This window comes from Aspergillus flavus, chromosome 2 (genome assembly GCF_009017415.1).
Source record: "Aspergillus flavus chromosome 2, complete sequence".
Taxonomy (NCBI): domain Eukaryota; kingdom Fungi; phylum Ascomycota; class Eurotiomycetes; order Eurotiales; family Aspergillaceae; genus Aspergillus; species Aspergillus flavus.
The window spans coordinates 1930032-1946959 of NC_092409.1; the positions used below are offsets into that span (position 1 = coordinate 1930032).

Sequence of the window (16928 nt, forward strand, 5' to 3'; positions counted from 1 at the left end):
CGAATCTGTGAGTAAATCTTGGTCTTGTGCTTGGATATCGAATCCATCAAACTTAGCCGGATAGTCCCAAGTCGCAGCAAGAATCTAGGTGGCAACTCTACTACAATAACTGCCATTACTCCGGGCCACACTGCGGACCCCAGTAAGAACTCCACTACCTACAACACGAGCTCTAGTAAACTATAGCAGAGTGGTAGTCCTCTCTTCGGTAAAATGATAAGTTCGAGAACGAGTGCAAGACCATCGGTTGAGTTAGCTCTGCGTATATATACCGCGCTCCAGTGGTGGGTAATCCAGGTTAACTATCCACCGGATTGTAGAAACTTGGACTTCTAGTTGTATTTACTCTCCGTCCTTTCTTTTCATTCTGCTTTATGCTGAGAAACATATTGGCCATAGCGTTGTATTTGGTTCGGCCCTCGTCGATGAGTAGTTTATGAAATAACTTGTCTAGGGGGATGGTTGCGCGAGTGAGACTGAGAAAATATCTCCTGGACTTAGAGATCTGTGACAAAGTAATCCAATAGACTAATTTATGTTGATCCAAATGTATTCTAATCACAGATATACATGATGCATCATCTTTTGCCTCGCTCGTGATTGCTTATCCCCGAATTTCCCAAAGCCTAACACGGCCCTGCTCGTTGCCGACAGCCAACTGCTCTGAATTAGGCGAGACGGCGACCGACGAGATACGTCCAAGAGGTGTGTTAGACGTGGGCCAGTTACGGTATACAGTGCAGGATGGAAGGTGAACTGCAATGGTTAGGATGCGTTTACTCACTAAAAAGGGAAGGGAAGCAGAAGAGCTGGACATACCTATTCTCAAGGCATCGCGCTTCCAGCGACTAGCCATTACCAAGAACTGACCATCCGGCGCAAACACCAGGTGGCTGATTGGCGTCGTCAGCTGGTCAAGCGCACGTACGGGTTCAGGGTTGCGTGGAATGGCTGGAGTGTTAATATCTGCCGAAGAAGATTGTGCTGCGTATGCTGCAGCCCATTCACGACGGTCATACACGTTGACCACTCCACTAGAACTGCCAATTGCAACCCAACGGTCGCCTCCCAACTGTGTCCGTCCGGAACGTCCTCCAAGAGCAAGGACTGTCGTGCCTACCGCACCAGCATCCATCCAGCGGGCCACTACTTGATTCAGGCTTCCATCCCATTCGGATACCTCACCGTTCTTACTGACGACTGTCATGCCTTCACCATCACCCCACCAGGAAAAGTCCGCAACGCCTCCTTGACCATCTACGCGAACTTGTGCAATCCATTGAGCTGTACCCGAATCCAAAACGTTGATGAGACCACCGCCCTTGCGCGACGTGCCAACAAGCCCCACATACCGTCCGCAAGGGGAGAGCTTGAATCTTTCCATGGATTTTTGTTCCTCTTTTCTGTCGGCGGAGCCATTGACCTTGTCAACCTTTCCCGTGTCAAGGTCCCATATATGGAAGTATCGCCGACGACCGGAAGCGAATATCTTGTTACCGGTTGGGGGAGCGAAAGCAGATGTGTGAATAGGCGTACGGCGAATATGAAATGACGTGAGAATAGGGTTAGGAGCGGCCGCAGAGGGTGCGATATGATGTAAGAAGAGAGTGGCCGCAGGCCCCGAGGACAATAGCAATGGATAATGGGGGTGGAAAGAAAGCGAATCGACCGAGGACTAGAAAGCATGATTAGTTATGTCCGCCGTCCTACACTTGGACAAACATCACACTTACTGGCTGATCACCGCCGACGTCCTTCAGTCTTTGAATGTCAATGACTTCCTGTCGTAGCTTTCTTTTCCCACCAGGGCGTGCATCATCGAGCTTGGTAAGATCAGCGGCACCTTGAAGTAGCTTGGCCAAAGGCTGTGCAGAAGTCTGCTCTTCATCATCTGTATCCATGATGTCCGCGTGCTCAGAGTCGGAATCGCCAGGGCTCTTTTGTTGCCCCGGAATCGCCCATTCCGGGGTCGGATGCAGCTGCTGATAATGACGGCGAAGTCGTCGAATATACTCATTGCCACTAATCACGTCCTCAGATTCGGCGACACGCAATTTTCTCAACCTCTGCTGGCTAGCTAGGGAGACGGCCAGGAGCTCGTCGTCGCTATCATGCCACACAACCGGAGTTTCCTCCAGATCTTCTTCGTCAGGTTCAGAAGACGTCTCAGGGGATTCGGCGAGGTCAGTGGAAACAGGTCCAGCTCCAGAATCAAGGAAAAAAAGCTACAGAGAAATCACATTAGCGCGACCAACAATTTGACAGTGTTTCCTTTCTACTCTCTTTTGGCAGAGACAAAGGAGGAGAGAGTGGATATACATACATCAGCGTCAGCAATGCCATCGAGTTCTTGATCTTCGGTTCCATCCTCCCTATGCCCTGCGTCAGAGCCCTCATCGTCGCTTTCTTTTGATAGAGCTATGAGGCTGCGCTCCTTTTGGCTCTTTAATGCGCCTTGGAAACCTTCATCGTCACCAAATAGTAGCCTTTCCAATTTTTTCTCCGCCTCGTCCTTTTCAGGAATACCATCAGTGCCGTCGCTCAAGTTGCTGTTCGTTTCCATGTCGCTGTCTTCCTGAGTAGGCCTAGCATTCTCAAACGGCGAACGTGAAGCCGGCTTGAATTTCTGGCGAGGTTTTTGCTTGACACTGCTTTTAGGCATTATGCAAGTCGCTTGATTTTTTTAGGAGTTTACTAAGGTTTTATGGCCTATTATAAGGTAGGATGGATGAGGGAAACGGTTTCTTCAATGGAAGAAAAATGAAGCAAGAAGCAGAAATGAAGAGTAAGCTGGTGCCGACAATGGTGGAGTTTCGACAATAATTTTCTTCATTCATCCGGCAGAAGTGGGCGGTGGGTTCTGCGGTAGAAAACGGTGCCTTAGGGTACGCAATTTTTTAAGGCGAGAACATATTGATACCTGGGCCGAATATGGAAGCTTATAGTTTATGAAAACCTACCAACTCAGCGCGGATTTCTCTGGACATTGAGAAAAGAAAGCAATATGGACAAAGGAGAAAGATGGGAAATGGAACAAATCACAACCAATTCCGACCTTATACCAATGAAACCGAGCCATAACAAGGCCACCATGACAACTACCGATCATAAACGCCGACTTAAAACACCCTTTCAAAGCATAGGCTAGTCATGATCTTTTTGTTGTGTTGCAAAATCTGCCGTTGACAACGCCTGATCATCTTCAACATGTCCGGCGAGACGTCTAGCAGATGTTGATGAGGCAGAACTGTGCCCCAGTTCGCTTGTTGGATGGTACTCGGCAGAGTCATATAGGCGCACGACGTCCTTTTGGGGAGGGCTCACGAGTACTTTCCTAGTGCCCTTCCCAACAGAGTCATCTTCTGATTCTGACGCGACCTCCTCATCCAGCCCGGCCAACAAGGCATGATGGTGATCATGCCTGTCGTCCATGACGTCGTCAACCTCACTCTCTTCTAGCATTTCATGCGATGGCTTCTTGATGAATATATCGATGATGTAATATTGAATCGCATTCATGATTACCGGGAAAAGCAACATCACAAAGATGATTTGAACGGCTGTGTTACCCTCGGTCCATCGCAGTGCCCAGTCACCCACCTTGACAATAAATGGCAGCAGTTGAATCAGGAAGAAGACACATATCTTCATTCCCAAAAGTCCCACAAAGTATATCATAGACTGTTTGAACCACCATGTCGCTCGTGGCGGACGACCGTAGTTTCCAGACTTAATAGACTCCGGGGGATCTGCAAGCGGTGTGTAAAGAGCCAGACGGTTCAGAATGTGGAGGATGAAAATGAGTATCGGTATCCCGAGAGTAGTCTGCGATTAACATTAGCCAGTCGCTAAGAAGAAATAGATGAACGGAACTGAGGAACTTACATCGATCCCTAGGTTCAGTATATAGAAAGAACATGGGTTCGGTTTGTACTCGCTCGTGATCTCTAATTGACCGGCCGAGAACATAGACATGAGCAGATTCGCCAGATGTAGCATAGCCGATCCGAAGACCTGCTTAGAAACATCGAACGCCCACACTTTTAAAGGTCGCTGAGGTCTTTCCCTCCACCTCTTATAGACAAGGGATAGAAGTGCCAACGCTCCGAGAGCGACTTGCACCAGAAGAGAGAAAGGACCTAATAGCCTGCACTCCCCGGTGTCATCGTTATCTCCGCTTGGATCTGGGCCTGCCAGGGGGAAAGGAATAGTTTGAGAAGTTGGAGTCGACATTGGTGTTGCGAGAGTGCTAGAAACAAAGTCCAGGTTGCCAGCGGAAACGCCGCTGATGAAACTTGTGGTAGTAATCGCCACAGTGGCTATCGAAGTAAACGTTGAGACAGACATGGCCGGCTTATCTCTATCCTTAATGGAAGATGTGTTGGGTAGAATGGCTGGAATGAGGGTCAATAAGTGTGAGGAGTTTCAAAACAAGGCGGCTAGGGTGAGTGATATGAAGTCGTCCGCTCATGTAAAAGAAGGCTCCCTATACAACGGAGGAAGCCCGCTTAACGCACATACGGACAAGTATCGCTGTGAAAACCGGTGGACTTGACATGTATGATTGTCAACGCAGGAAAGTGCTCCTTTACCAGCAAGGAGCCTGAGCCAGCCAGGTGGGTTTTACAGTTATCTGAGAATGGGGAACAGAAACATAGTGGGAGAAGCGGCGGTGCCAGGACGAGACACCGCCCCCGCCCGTGAGCGGAGCTATCCACTAGTTCCCAACTTTTGGGTTAGTCCAAGGCGGCTAAACCGCTAGCATCTTCAGGTTGAGGATACTCACTAGACCCTTGATGGATCGGTTCATAGTTAATCTGTTTCGCATTGATCCCTTCAATAATCGACAAGGCGGCTAGAGGCCAAATTACTTCGTACAATTTTCTGACTAATATTTCTACGTATTAGTTTTTTCCTGCCTTCTGGACCCCTATTCAATTTGTGATTATGTCTAATTAGTTCTGAATTGAAGTGGATATGCGGGTCTATCTTAGAAAAATGATCCCAATATATATTCAACGGAGAAACCATCATTATCTAAGATAGCGTTTCCCGTATAAGATAGGTATTGAAAGAGTATGGTCCATTTCCGTTGTTGTGTCTTTCATATAAATGCGAATCCACCGGAGCAAGGAATGGCAACACCTGCGATATCCTAGATCTCGTCCATTCAACAACATAAACCATGCCTTAGATCATGAGCCTCTCAACCTTGTCCTTGATGGTCCGGATCTGTCCCATGAGGTCGCTAGCCTCGTTGGTGGTGATGCTAGCAGCGATCACCGGACGAGAGACACCGGTCGCCCGGCCCAGAGCAAGCTTGCTGGGCACGAAGACATACGGAGTATTCTTGTCTTCACAAAGAAGGGGGATGTGCAAAAGGATAGCGAGAGGATTGGTGTCCGCAGCGAGGATGACGATTTCAGAGGTACCACGATTGAGTGTCTTGGTCGCTTCGTTTGCTCCCTTCTTCAGCTGACGGTAGTGAGAAGCCTGCTGCACAAGGTCCAGGAGGTTCTGGGTGAGGCTCTCGTCGGCCAGAGGCCAAGCTACAAAGTAATAGAGACATTAGTTCCTGATCGGAAAGCGCTCAATCGGGGGACAAATCCAGCTACAACAGATAGCAAGACCCGTACTCACCGGCATTAGGTTCTCCAGACATGGTTTCGTAAAGACTACTGGCTTCTCACGGAGGAGTGGCTCACGCAAAGGATCACTGCCGTCTTGCAGATCTGTATGCTTGAAAAGATGGTTTGAGAGAACACTGTTCGGTCGAGAAAATCTTGAGAAAAATTACTGGTGGGGCGCTACTTGATCTAACCTTTTAGGGAAATATACTTAATGCCTTATCCTACAGGCAGACACAATACAAGGCTTCAAAGGGTTGCATGTCTACTCCGTACTAATCAATTCTTTTATCAATTTATTTATTCCCTTGGGGTTTTGTTCTTCTAGAATCTTCTCCTATGATCTTTATCGGCGACTTGATTGACTTTGCACTTCTAAGAGGAAGACGAAACCCTCCCAACATATTTTATTCAACGGTAATTGATCCCGTACTGAGCATGACTTATGCATAGTGTGAAAGACGACGCCTTGTACGGGGTATGGAGGTGAGGTTGAACAAGGGTTTTGTCACCTTCGATACTACAGGTACCGCACTGCTCCTATGACGATGGCACCTTGACAAGACTCCAAGTCTCCAACCATGACATGAAATATAGTCGCATGCCCTACCATCAAAACTGACGAATAAGGTGTGGGTACATACCCGTATTACAGTTGCCCAACTGTCCAAGCCTCTCCTAAGGCCCTCTAGACTAACTGAAATAAGCTTACGCGGATCTGTCAGGGGAGCCCTCTGCCCGATCATGCAGACCGCATGATCTTCAGATTAGATCTACACTCCATGGGGTAAACATCATGTAACAGCCAGTTGATTCGGGAACCCGTTTCTTTTGCGATTCCCTAGGTATTAGGCATGTAGATCGCCTCATCTACTGGCTCCCAAGTTCCACTGTATGTATTGTTTTTAAAGATGGACAATAAACTGGTCTCATAGGTTAACCGCGACAGCCCACAGTGGCCGGCGATCGAGAGCGATTATATTGATAGTAGCTAATAACCGGCCGGAATGGTGGAACTGACCCAGCCTGAAAGATCCCATCCTGTATCGTTTCTCTGGTCAATAGCCAGAGGATATCATTCAACCCGTCGGCCACCCTCGTACTAGTATCCATGAATAAGAGTCACGAAACCCATAAGACTAAAACGCCAGAAACCCCACAACCAACCCATGATAATACGCAGCCAGATGCCTGCAAAGGGTACACAGAGAAAAGCAAGAAAAAGAATCGTAACGTCATTCTATACCGTGCTGCTGTTTAAGACGTTCCAAATTCTCTTGCCTTTCCGCCAGGTCCTCTTTCGATTTGAGCATTTTCTCTGGCTGGTGGTATAGTACTAAGAGTAAAGGGTCAGCCAAGCCTCACCTCTACTAAGTAGAGTATGTCCAATCCAATACGTACCGACGAGGTATCTGTTCTGGAAGTTGAATCCATTGAGCTTATCGCATGCCTGTTTGGCGTCGTGGACGTCTTCGTATACTACAAATGCAGTGCCCTTCGAGTTGTTCGCAATTCCCTGACGTATTTGTCTAGAGACAGAAGGTTAGTCTACATACGAACAATGGGGAAAATTTTTATGCTTCCTTTCCGACTAGCATACCTGATAGGACCGAACTTGCCAAAAAGGTCGAATAGTTGCTCAGCAGTTACGTTGTAGCTATACAAACAGCCTCTTTATTAGCTTTCTGTCCTCAAATCATGCATATATCCTACTCTCGAGATTATCAAACACGCTAGACATGCAATGTTCGGCTATGGTAGGCTAGCTTATCACGACGGATGAACATACTTGAGGTTCTTGACAAAGAGAATCCTAACCGCTGTTAGTACGTTGGATGAGCCTAACAGGGCACAAATGAGGCTCCGAACGCGTAGATGATAGTTACGCTATCGGGCAAATCCATATTAACGCAGGAGGGGCAGATTTGTTCGTGATAACTTACCGATTGGCTTCGGGGGCGAGCTTCCGGCTCATTCTCGGGTGGGACAGTGATGGTCCTAAAATTTGGTAGGGCGATAAATTGTGTCGAGTAGATACCCAACGGGACTGGGATCGTTCTTTTAGAAAGAAGAAAGAAGAATAGGAAGAAGAGAGAGTCACTGAACCGTGATGACCACGAGGTCGGAAACGGGGGATGCCTTTCCTGATTAGGACTAGGGCCCCGGAGGAGCCTCACTTTGTTAGTTCCTCGTGAAGACAAGCATTACCAGAAACACTACGGATCTACACTTCTAAAAGACGAGGAATTCGTAGCAGCAGGGATTGACAACAGGACCCTGGAGCCAAAATACCCAGGAGAGAGTTCATGTAGTTTTCTCGCTGTATAAATCAAAGACACAATCCACCTAACCAGTTGTGCTCTGCTATCTAGTACCATTTGGCCGCAAACGATAGGCAGATATGATGATGGCCTGAAGGCTGAGGCAGACTTACGGCGCCGCGCCCGCCTTGCCTTCACTCGCGCTCTCCTCTTCGGCCTCCCGTCGCCGCAATTCACATCTTCTCCATCCCACACCTCACCCCATCAACTACTTTCACTGCGCGCTATCCAATCGTTTATTTTCCCTTATTCCCTTAGAGCTCTGCTGTTCCTGCAGTGTCTTTCTTAGTTCTGGCCGCACCCGCGGTGCGTCCCCGGTGCTGCGTCCTCCCGCCGCTCTCGACTAGTCGGCAGACTGAACTTCCCCCCTCAACCTCCCAGTGTTCCGCCGTGCGACTCTTCTCCGTCAACCTATCTTCTTACTCAACACCGATCATCGCACCCCGCTTCGGATATCATTATATTACCCAGCGCGCGCCGTTCGTTTCGCCAGGAATGACTCTCCATTTGCCTGCGGTGGCCTCTCTATAGCCCGTGTGGTCGTTACATCCCCGCTTTGCCCGCTTGCCGCAAAATACCTTGTCACCTCCGGTTTTATCTCTGCGCCCTGTCCCCTTTCACTCTATATCTCAGCTTCAATATGATTACTGCTACTTCATTCTTAAATCACTCGGGCAGTCGACCGCCACGCTATCGCACTCCTTCGCCTCCGCGACGCGCCGTTGAGCCAATTTCTCCCTGCACAACCGGCGATACTCGAGCTTCGTGGGTCGACCGCGGCGCACCTAGAGTTGCGAACTTTGATCGCAACCATTTCACACATAATAACAGTCGATATGCTGCCGCGGATAACGTGTCTCATCAGAGATCCGGCCATGGTAGGTCAAGTTCAACGATCGACACCCTTGCGACTATCGCTCTCGCAACGAGTCCTACTTTTGCACCTCTATCCTACCGCCCTCCGTCTCAGAATTCTACATCGACCATGTCACTTTTCCCGCCAGAGCCCGTCGACTTCGCAGAGCGTCCGGCTAAACGCCCACGGTCGGAAAAAGATTCTTCTCCATCTCATCAGCATCGTATGGGCGCAATACCTGATCCAAGCCCGCCATCAGCTTTCGACAGCATGAAAACAGATGCGGAGCTATTGTTGAACTTTGCGAGGCCGTCCAATTTCCATCATACCGCCCCTTCCTCGAAACGAACGAGCATAGACGAGTCATATTACCAATATGGAAATGAAGCGAAACGTCATATTAAGGATGGTTTAGGGGCTTCGTACATAGACTTAGTCGAAGATAAATCTACTTACAATACTTCAGGACACGGTACTCTTCCGCCGTCCAGGATGAGATCTCGATCCGACGGTTCGGCTGTTATTTCTCGGCCCGCCATACATAGTACGCGACCGAACACAAGCTCCTCCAGCCTTCAGCCAATTATATGGCAGGACGAAGGAGATAGCACAGAGAGCAATTGGATTTCTACAAATGCGGTGGCCAACAATTCTCATTATGATACACAGGCCCCCGCCACCAATGAGCCTCAAATATCGCGAAGCCTTTCTTCCAAGGTGGAAGACGACACAGAGTCTGAAGAGTCTGGCCAGGCAAGTTGTGCTGCTTGTAATCTCGTCCGAATACCGATGGACACTGGCGAACAAGGCGATGTCACATGGATCAGCTGTGACGGCTGCAAACGCTGGTTTCATATTGTCTGCGCGGGTTTTAAAAATGACCGCGAAATTCGGACGGTTGACAAGTTTATTTGCCGTGGGTGTCGACCAGTTCACGGACAGACTACCTTTGTTCGCAAGTCTTCCCGTGCTCGTACTGCTATCGATTATGCTGGTCTTAACCAGGGACTTGTTAAGACCGCTACAGACTCGATGGAGCACCACTATATTGAGCCTATTCGACAAGGCAAAATCCGCTTTCTACCAGAGAGCTTCCCTCGCATGCGCCCAGAGCTAGTCACGGCTGAGTATTTCGAGCGAGGGAATGGCATGACAGAGCCAATCGTAATACCAGCCCATTTAAACACCCGGGATCCGGTCTCGACCAGCAGCCCTGATTATGATGCACTCGTCCAAGAAGCTTCTACCCAGGAAATGTTCGACGAGCTGTTGGAACACACACACGAGGACTGTCAAGGTGTCGAGACTGTGCTTGACTGTGGCCAAGATCAATTAGACATGGTCATTCCCCAGGGCCTCACAGTCAGAGCGGTTGCAGAGCTATATGGGCTTGAAGAAAGGGTAGAGGTGATAGACGTTAAATCACAGCAAGGCGAAGACAAAAGGTGGACAATGCAGAAATGGGCCGACTATTATGAAAATGCGGGATCTAAGGTCGTTCGAAACGTCATCAGCCTGGAGGTGTCGCAGAGTAGATTGGGCAGATTGATTCGTCGGCCGAAGATCGTGCGTGATCTTGATTTACAAGATTCAGTTTGGCCGGAAGATCTAAAGGCACTTGGGGATTATCCCAAAGTCCAATTTTACTGTCTTATGTCCGTTGCTGACTGCTACACGGATTTCCACATCGACTTCGGCGGCTCATCAGTATACTATCACATTCTGAAGGGCAAGAAGACATTCTTCTTCATACCGCCTAAGGATAAACATTTGAAGAAATACGAAGAGTGGTGTAATTCACCTGCCCAAGACTCTACCTTCCTTGGGGACCAAACTAAGGAATGTTATCGGGTTGATCTTTCTGAAGGGGACACAATGTTGATTCCCTCCGGCTGGATCCATGCCGTGTGGACTCCCAAGGACAGCTTAGTTATCGGAGGCAATTTCCTTACAAGACTGAACTATGGGATGCAGATTAAAATTGCCAAGATTGAAAAGGATACAAAGGTCCCAAGGAAATTCCGATACCCGTTCTTTCAGAAAATCCAATGGTATGCAGCTTTGAAGTATCTTGAAGACGACCCCATTCCCCAAAGTGTATTGGATGCCTTCGCGCAGGACGAGAATTATCGTTTCCATCGAGATTACCCCATCTATTACGAATTCGGAGAACGGACAAACACAGCGCCTCTCGGATCACCGTATCATAATACGCGCTTCTACTCGCAAGCTGAGTTAGAGGGATTACCAGACCTTGCGAAGTATCTCCTTCGGACTGCTTTGATCGCTGGCTCTTACATTGTTGAAGGGGTGACGGCGGACGGTAGGAACGCAATCAAGCGATCAATTCCGAAAGGTGTTGGAGATCCGATTGATACTGTTAGAAAATTCGGCATCTGGGTCGCTTGGAAGCGTGGTAATGAAAAAGCTGCTCAATGGACACGACCTGGTGTCGTTGAAAGCAACGCCAAACTCAGTCTCACAGAGAAAAAGTCTGCTGGTCGACCTAGTCGCCGTTCAGAACGTAATATGGACAACCAACGCATGTACGCAGAGAGACAGGCTGTGCAGAGACCCCTAGAACAACATCGTGAAACTTCCAATGGGGTCTCCGGTAGTAGCACCTCGGTACCACCAAGCATCGTCGTTCCTACACCTCTCATCTCTTCGGGTAGCGGGGTGAAAGAGGAGAATGTTTCCAAGCCTCGAAACATTCATCGGGGTTCTGGACTAGGTCCCAAGCGGGTTGCCTGTGATGCTTGTCGCAAAAGAAGGATCCGATGCCATCATAAAGATGAACAAAGTGACCCAACGCCAACGAAGCAAATGACGGTTGGTGTCTTCGCTGGAAGCCAATCATCCCTGGCACATGATGCCGCATCTGCGCTGAGCTCTTTGGCAGCAATTGCATCTGAAGCAGGTCTTCAAGATGGAAATGGTGGATTGGACCGATTCGAAACTGCTGGAAAGTACGGGCCGACTGTTATGGGTACACCGCATACAGTGACTAACAAGCTAAACGACATTAGCCCTGATGGGATCAATGCAGGGAAGAAAGGGCGTAGCAAGGCTTGTGATGATTGTCGAAAGAGCAAGGTATGCCGCTGCGCAACCCCCGTTGTGTATATTACTTATTAACTGGTTGTGTATAGCGGCGATGTATCCATGATGAGTATGGGAGAATTGACCCTGTCAAAGCTCAAGAACGGTCGAAACCGCGAGCTGCAGCTTCTGCCAAAAGGCCCCGGCTCACCGAGGAAAGCTTTAATCCCACCTCAAAAAGACCGAAGCAAGAAAGCACCTCTCCCATAACAAAGCCGGCGCATGTCAGCCGAGAGGGTGACATAATAGATGCACAGGGAACTCGACCATCTACCCAGTTATACAAGAAAGGCAATTTCGATGCTATTCCACTGCCGGGGATCTCTCGTGTGGATCAAGGCTTTTCGCAGCAGCCAGACATGGTAGCTGCAGAAAAGGAAGCGCCCGTGGCGCAAAATTCATATGCATCACCACCTACATTTCAGACAGATGATGTCGTTGCTAAAGAGGTCAACTCAGCCTCTGTGCCTCAGCCGGCGGTTTCACTTGTGTCGCCGCCAACTTCCTTGGCAGATGAGACTGATGTCCTCCAAGACCATGCCGATGCTGAGGGAGAGCATTCTACGGTCCTTCAAACACCGACATCCAATGCTCGTCACTCTTCCCGTCAACCGCGTCATGTAGATCGATACATGCCTGAGGTCCATGTTGTCAAGCCGTCGAAGTCATCTGTACACACACCAAATGCACGTCGCCCATCGTTCGGCGCGTCAAGCACTAGCACGCATAGAACTACTCCTGGTCCATCGTCGGGTTCGAAGAAGTCTTCGTCACGTCCGTCGTCATCACACGCAAAGACTCCAACCGCTGATAAGAAAATTGACCGGCATGCCACGTTGACGTCCCCTGGTCAGACCAGCAAGCATATGAAGCGTGAGCGAACGACTGGGGCAGACGGTGAGCCAGATGCTGAGAGCATGCGTTTAATCCGCGAACTTCAAGAACAGGAATTTGGCCTACGAAAGCGAGCCACGAGAGCGTAAAGCAGGCGACTGATTTATGCCATACTCTCCTATGACGGTTTATGAAATTCACTTTCTTTTTTCTTACTTTCCCTTTTTTTTTTACTTTACTTTTTCTTTCTGTTCTTTCTCTTATCTAGACTACCTCAATCGGGCAACCACTGAAGTTGATATGAATCTGAAAGAATTACACTCGGGTGATTTGACTACTTGCTGCCGGGAAACTTGGGAAGGGAGTTTTGAAAGGGTGGGAGTCTCGGACTTCGTTGGGGCTTTAATGCTTTGTGTGATTTGTTTCGGCGTTCCATCGTCGCCAGGCTGTGACGTTCGTTTGGGGGTTTATCTCATTGCATCAGACGTTATCCTTTGAGCATTTACTTTTTTATCTGTCTGCTCGATTTGGCGTTATAAGTTGGTACGCTGGGGGATTCCTGATCAAACCGTTGCTCTCATACCTTTGCTTTGTTTCGGTCAAATCCTTCCTACCGTATCTTTTCCCTTTCCTGCTAGTTTCTTGGGTCTCGTTCAATGAAGTCTTGCTAGCGTTGTCAATCCTTCAGTTGCTCATGCTTTCTTATTTATTCCCTCCCACCTTTGCCTTTTCATTCCGTCTCTATACCGATCTTCTCTGTCCTGATGTTGCTTGACATAACTCTCTGAATATCCCATCTATTCTTCCGTTAATGGATATATAATTACCGCGATCCATACTCTTTCAAACAAGATAGGCCTCCGTGTATGCTTTCCTAGCTTTTGCTGTCCGCGACGTCCGATTAGAGTCGAACGCGGATTCCCGCGCCTTCAGAATCTAGATCCTAGACTTCACGAAATGAGATATCTTTGTTGGCCGCTTCATGATGACCCAAATTCTGCCAAGTTTATATGTGACAAACAGAAAACGTCCGCCGTTTGTCAATCAAATGTGCCGTAGACCATTAGAACCGGCATATGGACGTCAGTATTGGGACTGCGTTCAATTTTCTACGCTGAGCGATTGAACAATAACTCATTTACTAGTAATCGTTTATTCATTGATTCGGTTATCTATGCAGTCCAAGCCCGCTTTCACCTTGTGTAAGAAATCCAGAAATTGCGACCATCGGTAACTCCATCCAGTGGAGAACTCCTACCAAGCTCCATCGTATGTAGTAGTTGTATACTCATCATCCATCGTAACTCATGCGCTTCAACTCCTTACATCAAATCAAGGGTCTATACAGTCAGGTATATGTAAGCAGACGGGGTATATCCTATGATATAGAATGGAATCACCAAAGAAAAGAAAAAGTAGCGAACCAAGCCTTCAGGGCTTGTTAACCCAAGAAATCCTTCACCGGTGGCTCCCTGGATCGGTACTAAGCCATCGCTTGGCCCTTGTTTGTTCCCCAATATAGTTTTTGATCACACAAGTTCCCTCATCAGGCCCTTGACACACTTTGCGGCGATCTAGATGTTTGAATCGAGGACCAAGGGGACCGTTCACATAATGATATTGGCCTGCGAATCGGTATTGTCGATGATCTCCCAAAGGATAGAACTTGTCACCCCAATGGCCATTGTAGTAGAACCATTCTGTGGGTGAATCCGGGCTGAAAGTAGATGCAAGCAAAGTATCGTTGTCATAATCGTAGGTATATGAATGGGAGTTTAAGAGAGGATCCCACAGCGGGCCGCGGTCCGTCTGATCATGAAGGAGGCCCCATGGCAGAATATAGTCGTGGATGCCGGGAGTCGCGTACATGGCATGGGTTCCCAGCGCTGAGTAGATGACCGGCTAATGGTATCGGTTAGTGGCAATAGTAAATGCATATTCTCAAGGAACTTTGTCTTACTCGTTCCCCATTCTTTTCGACGGCTTCGTAACTATATGCTTCGCCCGCGCTATGGGCACTAAAGAAGAGTGCTTTGGGCTTACCATGGTGGAATCGCACGAGACAGTGTTCCCAATCGCCGACATGGTTCCCAAATCGCACATTCAGAACTACGTTCCCCAGGTTGAAGCTGTAGAAATAGAACCAAAAAGCGTCAACAACGCCGTTGCCCTTGTCCATTACGATCAGTACAGCTGGCGCATTGCTATGGCCCCTAGTACCTTCCGTACGGATGGGCTCCCCACCATACCGTTTCCGAAGTTCGTCCCGAATCCGCTCGTCTTCTAGATTTGGATAGCCGAGCTCATCCGGAGTCATATTGCCTTCTCTGTCTTGCACAGGTTGGCTTGCATCGTACCACTTAGCTCTCTCTTCCGGGGTGTCGCCCGGGATATTCCCATCAATTCGACCATCCCAATCGGCCCAGGACTGTGCCACCTCTCCATCCTCAGGAGGCTCGGGTATGTTTTTCTCTCCCTCCATCCAGGACGGGCGATCTTCAACGTCGTCATTACTCGTTAGAAATATGTAGCGCCCTCCTTGAAATTGATTCAGTTGGTTAAGATCCTGCAGGGTTGGATGGTCTTGTTGTGACCGGATGGGTGTATAATTCAGCGTTGGGGTTGTGTGATAGAGGTGCTCAGCGATATCACCAGGCCAGAACTGTTCGCCTGAAAACAAGTGGACGAGAGGCGCATACCGGAAAATGTAGTCTGGAATTTCTCGACGAGACCTTTCGGATTCGTCCCACGTGGTGTCCGAAAGGTTGCCCCCGTTCGACCAAAACGCCCTCCAGGAAGTAGAATTAGACTCCCCTGGTGAAAGTGTCTCCGAGACAAGCTTATGCTGGCCGAAACGGGGGCGGGCCGCGCGGTAATGCGCCGTACCACAGAGACCTAGCCACCGACAGGCTTTCCGATCAAACCACGAATGCGAGGAAGCAATCCAGCGGGCCTCGTCTTTATCTTCGGCAGACCAGATAAAAGCCGAGGGGTTTACAATCCGGACCAGGCTATTGATTGAAATGTATGCGATCAGTGACGAAAGGATAACAATTGCGGTGGTAGCTCTTTGTACCATCTGCTGGCGGAAGTTGGATGGAGCCGCGAGGTCAGAATGATTAAGACGAGATAAATCACGGAACGCAAACCCGACCTCGTTAGAATGAGTAGCAGCGGGTGCTGCAGAGCGTAGAAAAGTGGTGACACTGGTGATGTTGACAGACTCTCTAACCGCAATAGCACTACTACTAGGCTGAGATAAGGCCGTAGCACTCAGGGCAGAGTCCTCGGAGGGAAGTAAGGAAAGTAAAGTACGAGGCACATGAGACCACGCCGCGGCAGGATTATAGATGACCAGTAACAAGATATGGAAGCAATAAAGCCAGGCAGCCAGACCTGGAGACAGAGGCAAAGGACAAAGGGACTCTATAAGGGAAGCGCGCAAGCATTATTGCTCCGTCAGCAGCGGTCGAGAACAGCAGTGCAAATAATAGCATGACTACCGAGAGCAGTAAAACACCAGAGGGATGGGATTGACACTAAGGTAGTTGAACGACGGGTATGAATGAATTGTCCACTAAGAGAGACAGACCGGGAATGACGGAAGGGGATTAGATAATGGATGATCATAGCATGGAAGGTGACGGATGCATCTTTCAGATCAGCAGCACTAACTAGTGACTCCCTTGCTTCCGCGCACTGCCGAATCAATCAGGAAACGTAGGGCGGAAGGGACGGAAGACAGTTGACAATGTACTGTATTTATCGTGTAAACTACTTACTTGGCATGGTCTTGGTGGAGATCTGGGTAGGACTGGAGACAACAAACAACAACAGCAGCCAGCAACAGGACTGCTGGGAGTGAATAAGGCTGAACCGGGAGGGGGAATGAGGAGGCAAGAGAGGAACAGTCAATTCAACGGTGGAGATGATGAGGTCATCACCTAAGGTCGATCATTTCTTGTCAAGGAAGATAAACAAGGAATGGATACTGTAGGTGGGTAGTAGTACATACCGAGTACTCCGTATAGTTATACTAGTAAACTACCTGAACTAAGCTTACAACTACTCTAAAAGCGGGCCGATCTTGCCGCGGACCCCCGTGGGTTCAATTTCTTGCCCAACTTAGTACTACGTACTACATACTAGGTACTAATTAGCACAACCCCTCCACGTCACACCAATCAC

General features: G+C 48.8%; 6 protein-coding genes across 6 annotated transcripts; 1 reads left to right on the plus strand and 5 right to left on the minus strand.

Annotated features, from left to right (window-relative positions):
* Positions 1–176: 176 nt before the first annotated feature.
* F9C07_1208615 (small nucleolar ribonucleoprotein complex subunit) lies at positions 177–2903 on the minus strand. The gene is made up of 4 exons (XM_041289461.2): positions 2324–2903; positions 1734–2225; positions 820–1675; positions 177–756 (listed from the first exon to the last, which is right to left on the minus strand). The coding sequence occupies exons 1-4, from the start codon at positions 2660–2662 to the stop codon at positions 605–607; spliced, it is 1839 nt and encodes a 612-aa protein (XP_041142481.1). The 5' UTR covers positions 2663–2903; the 3' UTR covers positions 177–604.
* Positions 2904–4729, minus strand: F9C07_1208201 (vacuolar membrane protein). The gene is made up of 2 exons (XM_041289462.2): positions 3886–4729; positions 2904–3825 (listed from the first exon to the last, which is right to left on the minus strand). Exons 1-2 carry the CDS (start codon positions 4345–4347, stop codon positions 3145–3147), a joined length of 1143 nt encoding a protein of 380 aa, XP_041142482.1. The 5' UTR covers positions 4348–4729; the 3' UTR covers positions 2904–3144.
* A 461-nt stretch (positions 4730–5190) lies between these two features.
* On the minus strand, positions 5191–5662 carry F9C07_10068 (ribonucleoprotein-associated protein; the record flags this gene model as incomplete). Its single annotated transcript, XM_041289463.1, has 2 exons — positions 5191–5549; positions 5641–5662. The coding sequence occupies 2 exons, from the start codon at positions 5660–5662 to the stop codon at positions 5191–5193; spliced, it is 381 nt and encodes a 126-aa protein (XP_041142483.1).
* A 1200-nt stretch (positions 5663–6862) lies between these two features.
* F9C07_10069 (putative pre-mRNA branch site protein p14) lies at positions 6863–7602 on the minus strand (the record flags this gene model as incomplete). Its single annotated transcript, XM_071507332.1, has 5 exons — positions 6863–6963; positions 7029–7156; positions 7228–7284; positions 7417–7440; positions 7571–7602. 5 exons carry the CDS (start codon positions 7600–7602, stop codon positions 6863–6865), a joined length of 342 nt encoding a protein of 113 aa, XP_071363673.1.
* A 455-nt stretch (positions 7603–8057) lies between these two features.
* Positions 8058–13816, plus strand: F9C07_2277223 (putative PHD finger and JmjC domain protein). Its single transcript, XM_041289447.2, has 2 exons — positions 8058–11900; positions 11957–13816. The coding sequence occupies exons 1-2, from the start codon at positions 8589–8591 to the stop codon at positions 12887–12889; spliced, it is 4245 nt and encodes a 1414-aa protein (XP_041142485.1). The 5' UTR covers positions 8058–8588; the 3' UTR covers positions 12890–13816.
* F9C07_2277224 (uncharacterized protein) lies at positions 13817–16797 on the minus strand. The gene is made up of 2 exons (XM_041284621.2): positions 14701–16797; positions 13817–14642 (listed from the first exon to the last, which is right to left on the minus strand). Exons 1-2 carry the CDS (start codon positions 15817–15819, stop codon positions 14199–14201), a joined length of 1563 nt encoding a protein of 520 aa, XP_041142486.2. The 5' UTR covers positions 15820–16797; the 3' UTR covers positions 13817–14198.
* Positions 16798–16928: the final 131 nt, after the last annotated feature.